General features: G+C 44.2%; 1 protein-coding gene across 1 annotated transcript in view; it reads right to left on the reverse strand.

The window, feature by feature from the left end:
* The window catches only part of ARFGEF3 (ARFGEF family member 3), a 179,919-nt gene that overhangs the window by 54,824 nt on the left and 106,844 nt on the right, over positions 1 to 18,251 (reverse strand). Inside the window, exons 13-14 of the mRNA XM_047770102.1 lie at positions 5,060 to 5,226; positions 3,170 to 3,335 (exon numbers count right to left, since the gene is read on the reverse strand). Coding sequence (XP_047626058.1) covers positions 3,170 to 3,335; positions 5,060 to 5,226 — 333 coding nt within the window. The remainder of the gene's footprint in view (positions 1 to 3,169; positions 3,336 to 5,059; positions 5,227 to 18,251) is intronic.

Genomic DNA, 18,251 nt, shown 5'->3' on the forward strand with positions numbered 1-18,251 from the left:
GCCTCTTTGGTTGGATAATCATATAATCTGATTCCAAAGCACAATATCTTAAATAACACTAATATCGTAAAATTTTCATAGTGTTTCCATATAACTTTTTTTTTCATTAGTGCTTCCCAACAACTCCACATAGGTAGACAGAGTAGGTATTATTTCCAGGAGGAAATAAGAATTGAGAGTAGGTAAACTGCCCAAGGTCATGAGGTTGATAAAGGAAGGAATGAGACTTAGTATTCAAGTCTTCTGACACCCATTCAGGCCTCTTTCCTTGACACCAAACTCCAGCTTAATACAGGATTCTAATTCATCTTAAGATTTTACTAAAACTCTCATCTATAGAATTAGTTCAGTGAACCACTTCTTAACATGTTAGCAAGAAAAGACTGCCTGGGGTTGAGAGGACTGGGCTTCGATTTAGCCTTGCCTCTGAATTAATTAGCCTGGTAGCCCTGGGCCAGGGACTCCATTCTCTGAGCCCCAAGTCCCCCAGTAAAAAGCAGTTAACCATTGGAGGAGCGACCATGGAGCTGTGGCTTATGTACTTGAGTGCAACTGATGTAGCTGGATGCAACATGCAGAGGGGATGGGAGAAGAGCCAACACGCTTATTCCTTGACTTTATAACTTCACCTTTACCAGAACAGGACGAGACCTCTTTGCATGGTGTTTAGAAAATTATTTCAGTATATCATTGATTCTTACAGAAACTCCAAGGAGCACAGAGACTTCCGGCAACACATCTTCTAAGTTGCTAAGGGAGTGGATCTTAAAGTTTTCATCTCGGGGAGAAAAAAATTCATAACTTTGGGAGGTGACGGATGTTAACTAAACTTACGGTGATGATCATTTTACAATATATGCATATATCAAGTCATTTCATTGTGTACCTTGGATTAATGTTATATGTCAATTACATCTCAGTAAAACTAGCAGGGGGTGGGGGGTTAGCAGGGACAAATCTATATGGCTACTAAAGTGGAAATAGACCAGGTTCACTAAAATTAATTTGACTTATGGTCAAGTTGGTCTAATGACATTCATCAGAAATTGCCACTTATCAAAGTTATGTTTCCTATGTGGTAGGTAAAGGATTGATGAGTTCAAGTAACGCAAAGCTTATCTAAGCGCTGAAATTCCACAGTTCTACACTTGGACACAACATGACGTGAGGAATGGCAGAGTACAGTGTTGGTGATCAGACCACTGTTACTGCTTCTGTGTGCACGTCATGAAAAGGTCAGATGGAAGTTTCCCAGCTCTAGGTTAACTGCTGCTCAAATTCACTTGTCACTTCACACCTGAAATGTGCTACAAAGAATCACAGAACTCAATTCTGTCCAATTCTTACAAAAAGGCTACGTTTTTCTACCAGGAATCTGAAAGTTAGATAACTTCCTTTTGGATGAAACAATTGAACTCACTGTTCCATTACAAAAGAGATGGCTGATTTACAGTGACGACTGATGAATATGGCTCCTGTGATTAGCCTGTTTTTTGCTCATTTTTATATTTACAGAATGACTCTTTGTATTAAGGTTCAGGTAAGAAATGCAGAGATTAATTTTGGCAGAAACTGTGGTATTTAATAATTAAAGCTGGCATAGTTAGGACCCTCATCTAAATTCCAGGGCACTTAGAAGCCCTGGGCAGTGCCTTTAAGCTCTACTGAGGGAGTTTGTGCAGACTGATGGAAACCAAGCATTACTTCAAAGTAAGCAAAATACATGTCACACACCTTTATAAATTCCTATTTTTCACATGGATGTAAATGGTATCGTGATGGTTAAAAAAGTACAAATTGGCCACTGGTCTGGTGATCCTGAATCCCAAGGTTTGGGACCCAGTCTCACTTCCCTCAACTCCATCCCAGTTCTGGAACCAAGACTCCAAATGCCAGACAATGACCAGGATGCTGCCAGCTGTGGGCAGACCTCGCTGTAGGTCTTAACTCCCTGCCCAGTTCTGAAATAGCACCTTCCCCCTAGTTTCTCAGTGTTGAGTTCCACCTGCCAATGGCCTACTCTGCCACCTTTGGAAAGCCTCCAGTACCAACCATAGGCAGCACAGCATATTCTTTGGACAACAGATTCTGCCTCCCAGCTAGACCATCTGCCCCAGGCCATTGCTGTTCCTGCCAGGGAGCCCTGTCTGGTGCAGAGCCATGCAGAGCTGTGTGAGTTGACGTATGGCACCACAGAGAGGCAGGGAAGGTGTCAGTACAGGGCTGTGCTCCACTTACCCTGTCAGCAGGAGCCATGAGATCACTTAGACCAGAAACCAGTCCAGGAACTCAGATCCTATATAGGAGTCTGGAAATCTAGTTTATTAAGGCTCCTGATGACTAGTCCACATTTTTGAGCATTCTCTGATCTTTTGCATCACGGCTAAGCCATGCAAAGCCACGAATGACTGCCTTTGCCAACATGCTGCCTCATGATCCCACCGTGTACTTCTCTTTATGCTTTCATACAAAATTTCTAATAGTTAAATAGGATTTTAAAAACTCTGGACACTGAAGACAAAGATCCTGGGCATCTACCTGGCATTCTTTTCAACTCTGGACAGCTGGGAAGGGAAGGGAGGCCCTCCAACATGGAAAAGAAATGGGGATGAAGCCGAGTTTAAAATCAATCCTTTTATATCACTGGCGAGTTCCCAGGAGCACCGAATGATAGGAGGTTATCTATGAGCATATGAGAATTATTAGGAACGATTTTGGGCTTCACACCCAAACAGTACTTCATATTCCCGGAAGAGGTCTAGGATTTTATCTCGACGGACATAGGTGCTAAGTAATTCCTAATCTAACAGGGCGCCAGCCTGCAGAGGCCCACATGGAGCACAGGGCAGAAAGGTCTTGTGAGGTGAATTCATGACACCTCCCTAAAACTGTCCCCCGCTGCCAGGAGGCTCTGTGGGTGCTGTTTCAAAGTCTACTTGAAACACTGCCACTTCTCCGGAAGGGGCTTTGGGTTTTGGTTTGGTTTGGCTTGGTTCGTTGGGTTGCACCTGAGGCGGGTGGATGTTCCCAGGCCAGGGATCGAACTTGCGCCACAGCAACAAGCCAAGCCATGGCAATGACGATGCCAGATCCCTAAACTGCTGCGCCACAAGAGAAATCCTTTGAAGCAGAAGCCCTCCCACCCCACCGAGCGCCACGGAGCCCTGACCGGTCAGCATGGTGATGAGGGGAAGGCTGTTGTCCTCAGGGCTGCCCCAGTAGCCAGCCTCTCCCAGCATGTTTCTGTCGAGAACCTGGTTGTAAAGCTCCTCGATCCAGGTCTGGGAGAAGACCATCAGCACCCCGCTGGTCTGGACCTGCTTCATGAACTCTTTCTGCAGAGAAGAGCACAGGGAAGGTGACCGAATACGATGTCCTGCCAATGAGCAGGCTCCCATGTTCCTCCGCCACCTCTTCCCATCTCTGAGTCACTGCTGAGGGGAAGACAACACACTGATTAGCAGCAGGGGTGGCAAGGGAGGGGGAAATTGTGAGGGAAAAGCCCCAAACTTCAGGAAGGTCCTTTCATATATGCGATTTATTTATTTATTTAAATTTTTTTAACTTTTTTTTTTTTTTTTGGTCTTTTTGCCATTTCTTGGGCTGCTCCCGCGGCATATGGAGGTTCCCAAGCTAGGGGCGAATCAGAGCTGTAGCCACTGGCCTACGCCAGAGCCACAGCAACGCGGGATCTGAGCCGCATCTACAACCTACACCACAGCTCACGGCAATGCCGGATCATCAACCCACTGAGCAAGGCCAGGGATCGAACCCGCAACCTCATGGTTCCTAGTCGGATTCGTTAACCACTGCGCCACGACGGATGATTTTTTTAAGAAACTCTGAAGAAGGATAGGGATACTGCATTTTACCTTTCCTCTTTGCTGTGTGGGAGGATTAGAAACTGCACAGAACTATTTGCTAGAGCACCTCCTTCTTCCTGTCCCATCAGCAGCAGAGCTGGCATGTGCTCCCTGAAGGATATCTGTGGCCCAAGATACTTGACTTATATTCATGAAGCCACTACTTACCCTCGGAAATGTACAATGTGTCAATCATTTATCAAACTAACGATTGCTGATTCCTTCATGCGGCTCCGTGGATTCAGGCCTAGGAACTGGTACCAGGGCCCGCTGTAGAGAGATCTGCTCATGCAAGGGAGCCAGCCACCCCACCGAGCACCACGGAGCCCTGACCGGTCAGCATGGTGATGAAGGGAAGGCTGTTGTCCTCAGGGCTGCCCCAGTAGCCAGCCTCTCCCAGCATGTTTCTGTCGAGAACCTGGTTGTAAAGCTCCTCGATCCAGGTCTGGAGGGCCCATCATTCCCGTCATCTCATAACAGGTGCTTTGCTATTGACATCAGTACACTTAGCTCTGGGTCTCGAGTAGGTCTTGGTACTTTTGGAACCCAGTGAAGGGTTTTTGTAATAGCAGCACCTTCGTTTTCAGCAAAGGGGACCATTCTCTGTGCATCTCCTGATGTTACTTAACATGCTGAGCATGGGTTTAAAAAATTTTTTTTAATTGAAGTATAGTTGATTTATAACATGTTAGTTTCAGGGGTATAGCAAAAGTGATTCACTTATACATACATAGATATTTATTCTTTCCTTATAGGTCATTATATAATATTGAGTATTGTTCCCTCTGCTATACAGTAGGTCTTTGTTGGTTAGCTACTTTGTATACAGTAGTATGTACATGTTAATCCCAAACTCCTAATTTATCCCTGTTCCTTTCCTCTTTGGAAACCCTAACTTTGTTTTCTGTGTCTTGATCACATTTTTAAATGTGTCTCACAGATGTGTTTAATGCCACCAGATGAAGTTACTGGGCCAGTGGCAGGGAGCCACAGCTGGGCACACAGGGTTCTTCATTCCTAGAGCAAGGTGGCTCCTATGGCTCACCAAGCTGTGCCAACTGCACAACAGTTGCTGTGCATCACATCTGTCTGCCCTTCACAGCCCTGCGGGCATCAACCATTCCAGAGCAATGTGGGCCAGGACACACCGGCCATCCAAGGGTGTTCCACGTGGCTGGGTGGAGATGCACACTCACCATGGTGCCCGGAGCCAGGGCAGGCCGCTTCCGGTAGTAGTCACCGTGGGAGAGCTTCAGGTTGAGCAGTAGGGCGTAGTGTGCGGCTGAGTACAGGCTGTCTGCGTTCATCAGCATCTGCAAGCCCAGGCTGCTGTTCCCGTCAAATGCTGGAGAGTGCATCATGCCTGTGGGAGAGAATCCAGAGACCCCAAGCAATGGGCTCGGTAAGACTGGCTTTGGGAGAGCCATGAAGCAATTCGAGGGGCAGGAACATCTCCTGGCATATTCCTGCAGAAGCAACAACAGCCAGCAAGGACGAGCCTTAGGGACAGGTGTATGCACTAGCTGGTGCTGAAGAGCATGCGCTCGAGAGTGAATCTACTCGGGATTCACTCACCAGGTGCTTTGGTAAGATCACTTAAACCCCTCCTCTTTACCTAGAAATAAGCAGAATTGACTGCCTCCTGCTCAAACTCTCCAGTGGCTTCTCATCACAATAGGAAATAACCTGACCCCACCACAATCCTCTGCAACCAACCCTGACCTGCCTACTGTTCCTTGACTTCACCAAGCCAGGACCTGCCTCAGGGCCTTTGCATTTGCTTTTTCCTCTCCCCAGAAGGGTCTTCTAAGACCTTTGGAGGACTTACCGCCTCAATTCTTTTAGGGCTTTGCTCAAGCACCAGCTTTTCAGAGAGGTTCCCCTTTAATTCCATCTAATTTCATGCTATAGATGCAATAACACATTTAAGATGCTTTGTGCAGTAACTCATATAAGTACAAACTTTTCTTTTTTTTTTTTTTTTTTGTTGTTGTTGTTGTTGTTGTTGCTATTTCTTGGGCCGCTCCCGCGGCATATGGAGGTTCCCAGGCTAGGGGCCCAATCGGAGCTGTAGCCACCGGCCTATGCCAGAGCCACAGCAACGCGGGATCCGAGCCGCGTCTGCAACCTACACCACAGCTCACGGCAACGCCGGATCGTTAACCCACTGAGCAAGGGCAGGGACCGAACCCGCAACCTCATGGTTCCTAGTTGGATTCGTTAACCACTGCGCCACGACGGGAACTCCAAAGTACAAACTTTTCTAAATGCAATAATGTTCCTCAAAAAGCTAAACACAGAATTATCATGTGACCCAGCACTCTCACTCTTAGGAATAATCCCCAAAGAACTGGAAGCAGGAATCTACACAGATACTTGTACACCAAGGTTCACTGCAGCAACTAAAACAAATGGTGATGTAATATGCCCGAATCCTCTGAATCGTGCACTTTAAATGGGTGCATTGCATGGTATGTGAACTGTATCTCAATAAAGCTGTTAATAAATGAGGAAACAGTTATATTATATGTTATCAGTCCCTCCCAACTATTTTTCTGTGTTATCTGCAAAATAACTGGAAAAACAAAAATGATGTCTCATGCTCTAAAGACAGCCTCATTCATCCAGAGAGTTGGTACCTAGGTCACTTTCACAGACAGCTTGGGGTGACAAAAATTACCCAAATTAATCCTCATCTGGTACCACGTCCACCCCAGTGTTACACTTGCTCCTGCAAACACTCTGCTGGATTTAGGAAGTAGGTGAAAGAGCCCATTGTGAATATGTGCATGTGAATGACACCCACCCATATACCCTTCAGAGCATGTCTTAAACTTGTCCTTTAATTTAAAAAATGTGCCCCTTACATGAAGTGTGAAAATTCTCAAAAATTAGCAGTCAAATAAGAGAGAAATTCAAATTCCCAACTGGAATGTTTACTTATCTACCTGTGAACTTAATGAATATTCTTGTAAGAGGCTATGGATCAGAAGCAGCTTTCAAAGTTGAGCCAACTTTAAGACCTCGGCTCTATATGAGAACAGTGTAAACATTTTCTGGTGGGAGTAATATGTCTATTATTCCAATAAAACCACCCAAGGTGGGCAAAGGTTAGGCATTCCCTTTGCCTTTTTTGCAGTTATGTAAGAACTTTGCAGCTGCCTTAAGAGATTCCTTTACTAAGAGTACTTTGCAATCGTGGGCTGAGATGCATTTATAAAAAGGTTAGAAGGAATTCCCTGGTGGCCTAGTGGTTAAGGATCTGGCCTTGTCACTGTAGTGGCTCTGGCCACTGCTATGGCACAGGTCTGATCCCTAGCCTGGGAACTTCTGTATGCTGAAGGTACAGCTCCCCCCCACCGCCAAAAAAAACCCCAACATATATATATGTGTGTGTGTGTGTATAAAGGAAGGTCAGAATCTGAAAAAGAATAGATATATGTATATGTATAATTGAATCACTTTGCGTACACCTGAAACTAATACAACATCGTAAATCAACTATACTCCAATATAAATTTTTTTTCTTTTTGCTTTTCAGGGCCATACCCATGGCATATGGAGGGTCCCAGGCTAGGGGTCAAATCAGAGCTGTAGCCGCCGGCCTACACCAGAGCCACAGCAACACGGGATCTGAGCCACGTCTGCAACCTACACCACAGCTCCTTAACCCACTGAGCAAGGCCAGAGATCGAACCCACAACCTCATGGTTCTTAGTCGGATTCGTTAACCACTGAGCCACGATGGGAACTCCAGGCCTTATTCTTTAAAAACAAAAACAAAACAAAATAAAAACTGTGCATATACCAGTGCATGGCTGTACTGTGATTTATTTAATTAATGCTTTATTGGTGGGCATTTGTGTATTTTCAATTATGAAAAGGATGAATGATGGAATCACTTTTAACAGTACTGCAAGGGTATCTATAAGTCTTGATATAATAAGTTTGATAAATGTAGCCAAGTTATCTTCCAGATAGTCTTATGCCAATTTTTCCTCCTACCATCTGTGCCTAAGAACACTCTTAAACCCACTCAGCAATTCTGGGCATTATCAACTCTTTAAACCTTGTAATAAGATTACATGATTTTGCCTAGTAACACATTTCTTTAATGAAGTTCATGGTTCTCATTTTTACATAGCATTACTCTTTTATTTTCTGATAGAAGTTTTAAGAATTTTTTTTTAGCAATTTGGGAAAAGGTACAAAGAAGAAAATGAAAATCTGTAATCACACCATTCTAAGTAGAATATTTCAACATTAGTTTTGAATCCTTTTTAAAATTACATTGCAACCATTATCTATACCATTAAATGTTATTTTAAAACATTTTAAATGGCTACATCATAGATGTACTCTAATTCATTTAACTTCTCCCTTATTTGGGAGCATTTAGAGTATTTAATATTTTTCCATGAAATAATGCGGTCATATATGTTTCAATATACACATCTCTGCTTGGGTTTCTGTGCCCTTAGTATAGATTCCCAGGAGCCCCTGAGATGCCAGGTTTCTATGGGGCTCCATCTGTCAGGACTGGAAAACTGTCACACATTTGCTGGGCTATGGTTTCTCCATCTGTGGTCAGTGTTCCACCAGGGTAAATCAACTCTAGAGGTTTTTGTGCTCTTGAACAGCATCTCTGATCTACCCACCCCTCCATCCATGCCTCCGGCCCTCCACCCTAGTACACATGGTACGGTGATGATTAAGAGGGTGGTCTCTGGAGCCAGACTGCTTAGGGTCACCTCCTGGGATCCTGGCATCACCACTTCGGAGCTGTGTGCTTTGGTTAGTTATTACTTAACCTCTCTGTGCCTCAGTTTTCTTATTTGTAAAATGAGAATAACAACACTACCCACACAGGAGTTCCCACTGCAGCACAGTGTGCTAAGAATCTGACTGGGGCAGCTTGGGTCACTGTGGAAGTGCAGGTTCAATCGCTGGCCTGGTGCAGTGGGTTAAAGGATCTGGCGTGGTGCAGGTCACAGCTGCAGCTCAGATTCAATTCCTGGCCCAGGAACTTCATATGCTGTGGGTGTGGCCATAAAAAAAAAATACTACCAACTCTATGGGGTTGTTTTGAGTATTAAATGAATTAATATACGTAAAGCTCTTAGATAATGCAGGGCAAACAGAATTACTGTTAGTTTATATGTAGACACATACCATCAGTGTTTATATTGTTAGTGTTTATATATAGATACATATAATGAATTTTGGTTTTTTGTTTTGTTTTGTTTTTTGCTTTTTAGGGCTGCACTTGTGGCATCTGGAGGTTCCCAGGCTAGGGGTTAAATTGGAGCTACAGCTGCCGGCCTACACCATAGCAACTCAGGATCTGAGCCGTGTCTGCCTCTTACACCACAGCTCATGGCAACGCTGGATCCCTGACCCACTGAGTGAGACCAGGGATGGAACCTGTATCTTCATTGATACTAGTCAGATTTGTTTCTGCTGCACCACAACAGGAACTCCCTAAATGAGCATATTTATATGCTGAAAAATGACTCTAAGAAAAGATAGCAAGATATTTCAGAGACAATCTCTGGATGATGTGATAGTACTTATTTTTTGTCTTTATAGCCTTATATTCTCTAAAATTCATATTTTACAAGTGCTAGGATGTTGGAGGATTTTGTTAAGATACTTCTTCCCTAGCCCTGGTTTCCAGAATACTTCTCTTTCTTCTTGTATTAAAGCAAATAAACAAGCAAACAAATCCTCATCCTTTGAGACTCAGGCCATCTGGCCACATTTCCCACTCTCTCTTCAAGTCCTCACTTGTGACATGCGACACACCTGTATTCACTGGTGGCTCTGGTCTCCTCTTCACCTGACACCCCTGCCGATATCCTGTCTCTGGATGGACAACTCATCCATGACACGTCCCCTTAGATCCTTGACAACCGTGTCATCCCCTCCATCCCGCCTCCTCCCACCATAACCGAGCAGGACCCTATAGGGCCTTTCCGGAATAGAACCTCCCCCCATATCCTCAGTCTGCCCTTTGTCTGTAGAAAATGTTTCATTAAAGAATAAATTTAAGCAGAGAAGTGGGAAAACGCAGAAAGGAAGGAAAACAGTCAAGCAAGTCAGAATAATAACAGTTTAGCCATTCAACAAAGTCAAGGACCTTTAGTTCTTCCTCAGGGACTATAGATAATACTGTGACCCATGTCTTTTGAGCAGTTTTACAGAGACTGAAACTCCCACCAGGTGGAAGAAGTTAACTGTATGCTGCCCACAAGCACAGAGACTGACTGGAATCAGAAGGTTGACCATGCTGACTCCCAGTTACCTCACTGCCAGTCAATCAGAAGAATAACCACTCCCTGCCCCTTGAACACTGAAGACCCCTCATTACCCCCTCCAGGGTGGGACACAGTTTTGAGGGCACAGCCTGCTGTGGCCCGCCTTTGTCTGGCAAAGCAACAAAACTATTTTTTTTCTTTTTTTGCTTTTTAGGGTCATACCCATGGCATATGGAGGTTCCTAGGCTAGGGGTCCAATCGGAGCTACAGCTGCAGGCCTACACCACAGCTACAGCAACATCAGATCTGAGCCGTGTCTGTGACCTACACCACAGCTCATGGCAACACTGGATCCTCAACCCACTAAGCGAGGCCATGGATCGAACCCACAACCTCATGGTTCCTTGTTGGATTCGTTTCTGTTGCGCCACGACAGGAACTCCCAACTATTCTTTTCTACTTCCCTAAAACTCTGTTTCCGGGTTTTGATTCAGCATTAGTGCACAGAGGCCAAGTTTGGCAACACTGTCCATATCCACTCCCATAGTGACACTCTGGATCAAGTCACCCCAACCAAAGTTCTCCCTCTGATGACACTCATTCAGATGACCCGCTCTTCCTGTTTGCTTTTCCAGCCACTCCCACTAGCCAGATTTTGATGCATCCTCATCTTCCTTTCACAGGTACTGGCTCATTTAATTCTCATGATAAATAAAGGAAATATTCCTAAACTTACATCACAGATACAGAATTTGATATAAAAAAATGGGTCAGTACTTGCCCTTGGTCACAGAGCTCGTAAGTGGTAGAGCTGGAATTTAAAGTTAGATAATTGTGGAGTTCCCGTCGTGGCGCAGTGGTTAACGAATCCGACTAGAAGCCATGAGGTTGGGGGTTCGGTCCCTGCCCTTGCTCAGTGGGTTAACGATCCCGCGTTGCCGTGAGCTGTGGTGTAGGTTGCAGACGCGGCTCGGATCCTGCGTTGCTGTGGCTCTGGCGTAGGCCGGTGGCTACAGCTCCGATTCAACCCCTAGCCTGGGAACCTCCATATGCCGCGGGAGCGGCCCAAGAAATAGCAACAACAACAACAACAAAAAAAGACAAAAGACAAAAAAAATAAAATAAAATAAAGTTAGATAATCGTGACTAGAACCTAAGCTCTTGACAACATACCTTGACGGTTTCATCTGTATTTATATCCACGTAAAATTCCTGGCAAAGTTGCTTTAATTCTACCTCTTTCTATTTGAGGCAATGTTTGAGAATGGAAGTGACTAATGACGTTATTGTAAGGATAACTCGAAATCCATACTCAGTTTTTCAAACAAAATATGGTGCTGATTAGAAACGCCCAGTAGCTACTCAAAACCATTCTCTTTCTTAGTAGCAGAATCCAGATATACTTGGGGTTGCAATGTACCCAGTCTCCCTTGTAGCTGAAAGAGGCTAATGAAGTCGAAGGTGTTGTGTGGAGCTTCTAGAGAGCTCCTTAGAGCAGCCTTCTTGAACTCCTTCTTGCTTGGACATAGATGAGAAGGCTGCCACTCCAGCAGCAGCAGCCATTGTGGTAAATGAGGAAACCTCAGGATGAGAGTCACATGGTAACAAGGGTGGAGCAGAAAGACAGGAGGGCTGGGATCCCAGATCATCACAGAGCCCTTGACCGCCTACCTCAGCCTTGATTTGATCTTTCTTTCCTAAGGAATCATTTGAGTTTCCTACTCTATACAAACAAACCTAACCTTTAGTGGTAGAGGTGAGGTTCTTGCCTGTATTTCACCAAGACACTGAGATCCAACTGTACGATCACCCTTGGGGGTGTTTAAATCCAAGGACCAAAACCTGAAGCTGGCAGCAACATACATGCCTTCTGGTTCTGTATTCACAAAGCCAGAGCTTCTCCCACAGACGTCGTCCATTCCCAGGAGGTGATGAGAGGAAGGAGGAGGCAGCGAGATAGAAAGGGGATGCCCTGGCTGGGCAGAGGTTGGGGGTCTGTGGCTCCTGCTGCCTGGCAGCACCTGGAGGGTTGGCAGGACCCAAGAAGACATAGGATGTGCACGGGGGCTCCCACCCTTGCTAGAACACTCTAGGCCCCACATTGGCAGGGAGGTGGTGAAATGATGGCACCTCCAAAAGCCTGTGAAGTGGGACAATGGGGGCTCCCTGGTGGCGTGAGAAGTGAAGGGTCTCCCTGCCCAGATCTCACATAAGCTCCACCTTCTGGTTTTACCCTGGGATGGGGACCTGAGGGCCAGCAGAGATCAAATGTCTGCCCAGCTGGGCAGGCTGGGGGGTCTGGAATCATGTGTGTTTTAATGGCAAGACATAGATATTTCTGGCACAGCGGTGATTCATACTAGCTATGTTATCTTGATGAAATTTGGTACTTTATAAATATCAAGTTGCTGTAACAAGCCTCATACTAGGTCACAGTCAGTCTCAAGATCCTAACCAAACACCACTCATCTAAAGAACAGCAATCCCAAAGCCACGGGCCTGTGCCCTCCATCAATGGTTGCACAAGGCTGGCTCTTACATTTTGGTCCCCAACGTAAGGTAGCACCTTACACAGATGCCACTCTGTTCTATGCAGGATCAGGGGCATTTCGGCAGCAGCTAGCATGGCTCACATCCAAGAGCATGTTCATAAAACCTGCATTTGTCTGAATGTCTTCAAACTCTGCCACCAGAAGGAACTTTAACTGCTTTCAAAGGAACAGCTCCCTCGAATGGTGTGGAACTGAAGAGGCTGGTTTCAACTGTGTTCGTTGTCTGAGGACCAAAGCCCCTGAGAAAGGCCGAGGTAGGCTGAGCTCGGCCGGGAGGGCAGACCCTGCTAACAAGTCAGGGACAAACGCTCGATGGGAGTCTGTGGCAAAATAAAGTTTGAAGCATTTGACAGAGGAATAAAAAAATGAGTAAAATATCTGGGTCATGCTTCCAGAAGACGCTTTCTCGTCTCCTCTTCTCCTGTTTTGCTTTCATACCTTCCTCTGGGGTGACCAAAGGAAATCTGCCACCCCCCTGCCCTCACAGGGTACAGGTGTTTCTCTTTCACTCATCTTACACCTTGGAGGTGACACTTCCAAGGGAGGGAGAGCCATGCCTCAGGCCAGTAGCCAGTAGCTTCGGCTGCCCCACAGGGACAGTCAGCGTGATCCATTAAACCACTAAACCACGGTGGCGACGGAAGAGAATCAGTTTATTGACAGCAGGACCACAGAGTGATGGGTCTGTAATTCAGATACAGAGGCCAACTTCTAATTGGTAAAAGCACCATGGACGTCATGAGAATTAAAAAAAAAAAAAAACAAAAAACAAACGACTCACTTAGCCACAATCACTAAAAACTACGTTTGGAAACAACCAAAACATTCTGAAGTCTCTTTTCAAGGTATTAATTTCTATACGTAATGTCACAACACACTGGGTCTGATGGGACATTTTACAGACCTCTAAAATTCGAGTCGTCTGCAATATTCATGGGGCCACATTCTCGCCACGTAAAACCTTCTCACAAGAGCTGTTTCGCATATGCTGCAAATAAGCACTGATTTAAAAACAAAACACAAATGTGAAGGTTTCCTTCAGCTTCAAATTTGCTGCAAAGCTTTGCTAGGATTATATTTCTTAAGTCTCACAGGGCCTTTGGAAGTCACTCCTTACCACGGTGACAACTCATTTAATCTGGAGTTACTGGGGGATGTTTATAAACAGGAATTTATCTGAGAGCTAAATCTTACACACTTAAATGCTGAAACTTCTGTTGCTGAGTTATTTTGTATGGATACTTTTAATTTTAAATAGAAGGACCTAAATATAATTTTACCCTTCCTTCCTTCCTACCTCCCTTCCTCCCTTCCTTCCCTTTCCCCTCTTCCTCCCTCCCTCCTTCCTTTCTTCCTTGGCCGAAACTGGGGCATATGGAAGTTCCCAGGCCAGGGATCAAACTCACGCCACAGCAGCAACCCTAGCTGCTGCAGTGACAATGCCGGATCTTTAACCCACTGTACCACAAGAGAACTCCTATTTTACCATTTCTTGATGACCCTATCATTACTACAACCAAGGGCAGCTCTGTGATCTGACACACAGCTGTTTTGGGACCCTCAGTCTGCACACCAGGGACACCAAGCTGGTCAGAACAGGCTGCCAAGCTTCTCTCATCAGCTTCCATCTGGGAAGAGGCACAGGCTCAGAGGCCCCACCTACCCTCTTCTAAAGGGTGGTGAAAGCTTTCCAACTCAGGCTGTTTACACTTGACTCCTTCAGTCCAGGAACTATCCACATTCTTAGGGACTAAGGAACAAGTTCATCAATCTAGCATTAATAAATATTTATTGAGAATAAACCATGCATATCTTGCATCCTTGGCACAGAACACATGAGGTTTCTCTATAAATATTGACTAAAGAAGCATGTGTGTGTGTGTGTGTGTGTGTGTGTGTGTGTGTATCTATGTGTGTGCGTGTGAGAGAGAGAGAGAAAAAAAGAGAAATATCGAGAGATAGAAAAGAGAAGGACATACACATAATACATACACTAGGAATGCTCAGTAAAAGCATATTCAATTTAATGATGGTGTTTTAAGAGATGTTAGGGAGAAATACAATTTTTAAGAAGAGTATTTATGCAGTTTTTCTAGTCTTTTGGTGAAACATGAATTTTAGGTATGTGTGTGTTTCTTTACACAAATCAAATATCCAAAATCTATTTTATATCTAATTTCAAAAAGAAAAATACTGATAAAAATGTTGGGTAGCCTTAAAAATTGGCATTTTCATGCCTTCAAAAGAGTGACAGTGCAGTTAGGACAGTGTATCTCCTTCTTTCCACTAGGTAGGTCAGAGAGTTACTGAGAAATCCAGGATTAGAAATACTGTATTTCTGCGGCCACTGGCCACAACTTCAGATCATTCTCATGTCAAAAAAGCTTCTTCTGTAAATATACCTGGATCGAAGTATCTATTTCTCATCTTTTTGACAAAGGAAAAGCTGGTGAGCCTCTTAAAGATAGTTAATAAGACCTGTCTTAAAAACACAGCAGCCAGCTTTTGCCAAGTTCCAGCAACTGGGCTAGAATTTTTCTGCGTATGTGTGTGAGGTTACTTGTTGGAAGATCAAAATAGGGTAAACATGGTTGCAGTTTTCAAGGAGCTGAAAGTCTAGAATGGGAAATGTGGACACAATAACTTATCTAATATGATAAATGGAGGAAGCACTGTGACAAACACGTGTTCAAGGCCCAGTGGTGGAAGAACAAGGGTGATCTTGGCTTCTGACAGGCCTGTTGGTCCCTCAAGGTCAGTCCTTTCTAGTCCTGAGCACAGGCCCAGAGAGGTCAAACCACCTCAATATTCTGTGGTCAAGAGATCCTTACATTTCAGGGGAAGGCACAGTTGACCATCCTGGGGTCAAGCAATCATTTATTCTTTTGTGTGTGTGTGTGTGTGTTTGCTTTTTAGGGCCGCATCTGTGGCATATGGAAGTTCCCAGGCTAGGGGTGGAATGGAAGGTAGAGCTGCTGGTCTACACCACAGCCACAGCAACACAGGATCCAAGCTGGGTCTGAGACCTATGTCACAGCTCACAGCAACGCTGGATCATTAACCCACTGAGCAAGGCCAGGGATCAAATCCATGTTCTCATGAATACTAGTTGGGTTCACTATCACTGAACCACAAGAGGAACTGCCATTTATTCTTGCCATAAAGGTTTTGTACCCACTACCTGCTTTCTTTCTGTAGCACTGTGAGATAACAGAAAATATATATATTAGTCTCTGCCTTCGGTTCCTGGCACAGAGGTCCTAATACCCTTGTAATTTCCTAAGTGATAAGGGCACCAGGAACATCGCTTGTTGTAGTAATATGTCTTTGATCTCATCTAAGACCTAAGGCTCCTACAACTATTATAAACTCCTAAGTAATAAGAACAGTAAGAGCAGCTTTTGTTTTAATGAGGTGACTCTTGGTAGGCTCCTGGATGGAAGCACAGAATTTTTGGCTCCACCCTTACTTCCCCATCCTTAAGAGAGGGGAGAGGGGCTGGAAATGGAGGTAATAATTGATCACGCCTACATGAGGAACTGTCCATAAAATCCCAGCAGTATGAGGTTCAGGAGCTTCGCAACTGGTGGAAACATCTACACCAGAAGGGTGACACGTCCCAACTCCATGGGGACAGAAGCTCCTGCACTCAGGACTCACCCTATGTATCTCTTCATCTGGCCATTCATCTGTATCCTTTATAATATCCTTTAATAAACTGGAAAACATAATTGTTTCCCTGAGTTCTGTGAACCATTCATTCTAGGAAATTAGGAAAACCCAAGGTGAAGGTCCTGGGAAACTCTGATTTATAATCAGTCAGTCAGAAACACAGATAACAGTCTAGGTTTGCTACTGGCATCGGGTAGATAGTGTCAGAATTGATTTAAAAATGGATCTCTCTCTCACACACACACACACACACACACAATGGAGTTCCCATCGTGGCTCAGTGGTTAACGAATCCAACTAGGAACCATGAGGTTGTGGGTTCGATTCCTGGCCTCACTCAATGGGTTAAAGATCTGGTGTTGCCATGAGCTGTGGTGTAGGTTGAAGATGCAGCTTGGATCCTGAATTGCTGTGGCTGTGGTGTAGGCCAGTGGCTACAGCTCTGATTAGACCCCTAGCCTGGGAACCTCCATATGTCATGGGTGCAGCCTAGAAAAGACAAATAATAATAATAATAATAAATAAAAATAAAAATGGAGAACAGTATTGAGGTTCCTTAAAACACTAAATATAGAACTACCATATGATTCAGCAATCCCATTCCTATGTGTATATCTAGAGAAAAACATAATTCAAAAAGATACATGCACCCCAATGTTCAATGCAGCACTATTTACAATAGCCAAGATGTGGAAGCAACATAAATGTCCATCTACAGAGGAGTGGACAAGGAAGATGTGGTACATATATACAATGGAATATTACTCAGCCATAATAAAGAATGAAACAATGCCATTTATAACAACATGGATAGACCTAGAGATTATCACATGAAGTGAAGTAAGTCAGAAAGGGAAAGGCAAATATCATATGATCTTCCTTACATGTGTAATCTAAAAAAAAAGGAGTTCCCATCATGGCACAGTGGAAACAAATCTGACTAGGAACCATGAGGTCGCGGGTTCGATCCCTGGCCTCATTCAGCAGGTCAAGGATCTGGCGTTGCTGTGAGCTGTGGTGTAGGTTGCAGACACGGCTCAGATGCCATGTTGCTGTGGCTGTGGCATAGGCTGGCAGCTGTAGCTTTGATTCGACCCCTAGCCTGCGAACCTCCATATGCCACTGGTGTGGCCCTAAAAAGACAAAAGACAAAAAAAAAAAAAGGATACAAATGAATTTATTTACAAAACAGAAATAGACTCACAGACTTTGAACACAAACTTATGATTATCAAATGGGAAAGCAGGGAGGAGGGCTAAATTAGGAGTTTGGGATTAACATACAGATACTATTACATATAAAACAGATAATATACAAGGACCTACTGTATAGCACATAGAATTCTACTCAATAGTCTATAACAACATACATGAGTAAAGAATCTGAAAAATGAATGGCTCTATGGATATGTATAACTGAATCACTTTGCTGTACACCTGAAACTAACACAGCATGGTAAATCAACTATAATCCAATATGGAGATATCTTAGAAAACTATACATAGAACTACCATATGACCCAGCAATCCCACTCTCGGGCATATATCCGGACAAAACTCTCCTTAAAAAAGACACATGCACCTGCATGTTCATTGCAGCACTATTCACAATAGCCAAGACATGGAATCCACCCAAATATCCACTGATAGATGATTGGATTAGGAAGATGTGGTACACACACACACACACACACACACACACACACACACACACACACAATGGAATACTACTCAGCCATAAAAAGAACAAAATAATATTTTCAGGATGGAACTAGAGACTCTCATCCTGAGTGAAGTAAGTCAAAAAGAGAAAGACAAATACCATATGATATCACTTACATCTGGAATATAACATACTGCACAAAGAAACCTTTCCACAGAAAAGAAAATCATGGACTTGGAGAACAG

Source organism: Phacochoerus africanus, chromosome 2, assembly GCF_016906955.1.
Source record: "Phacochoerus africanus isolate WHEZ1 chromosome 2, ROS_Pafr_v1, whole genome shotgun sequence".
Taxonomy (NCBI): Eukaryota; Metazoa; Chordata; class Mammalia; order Artiodactyla; family Suidae; genus Phacochoerus; species Phacochoerus africanus.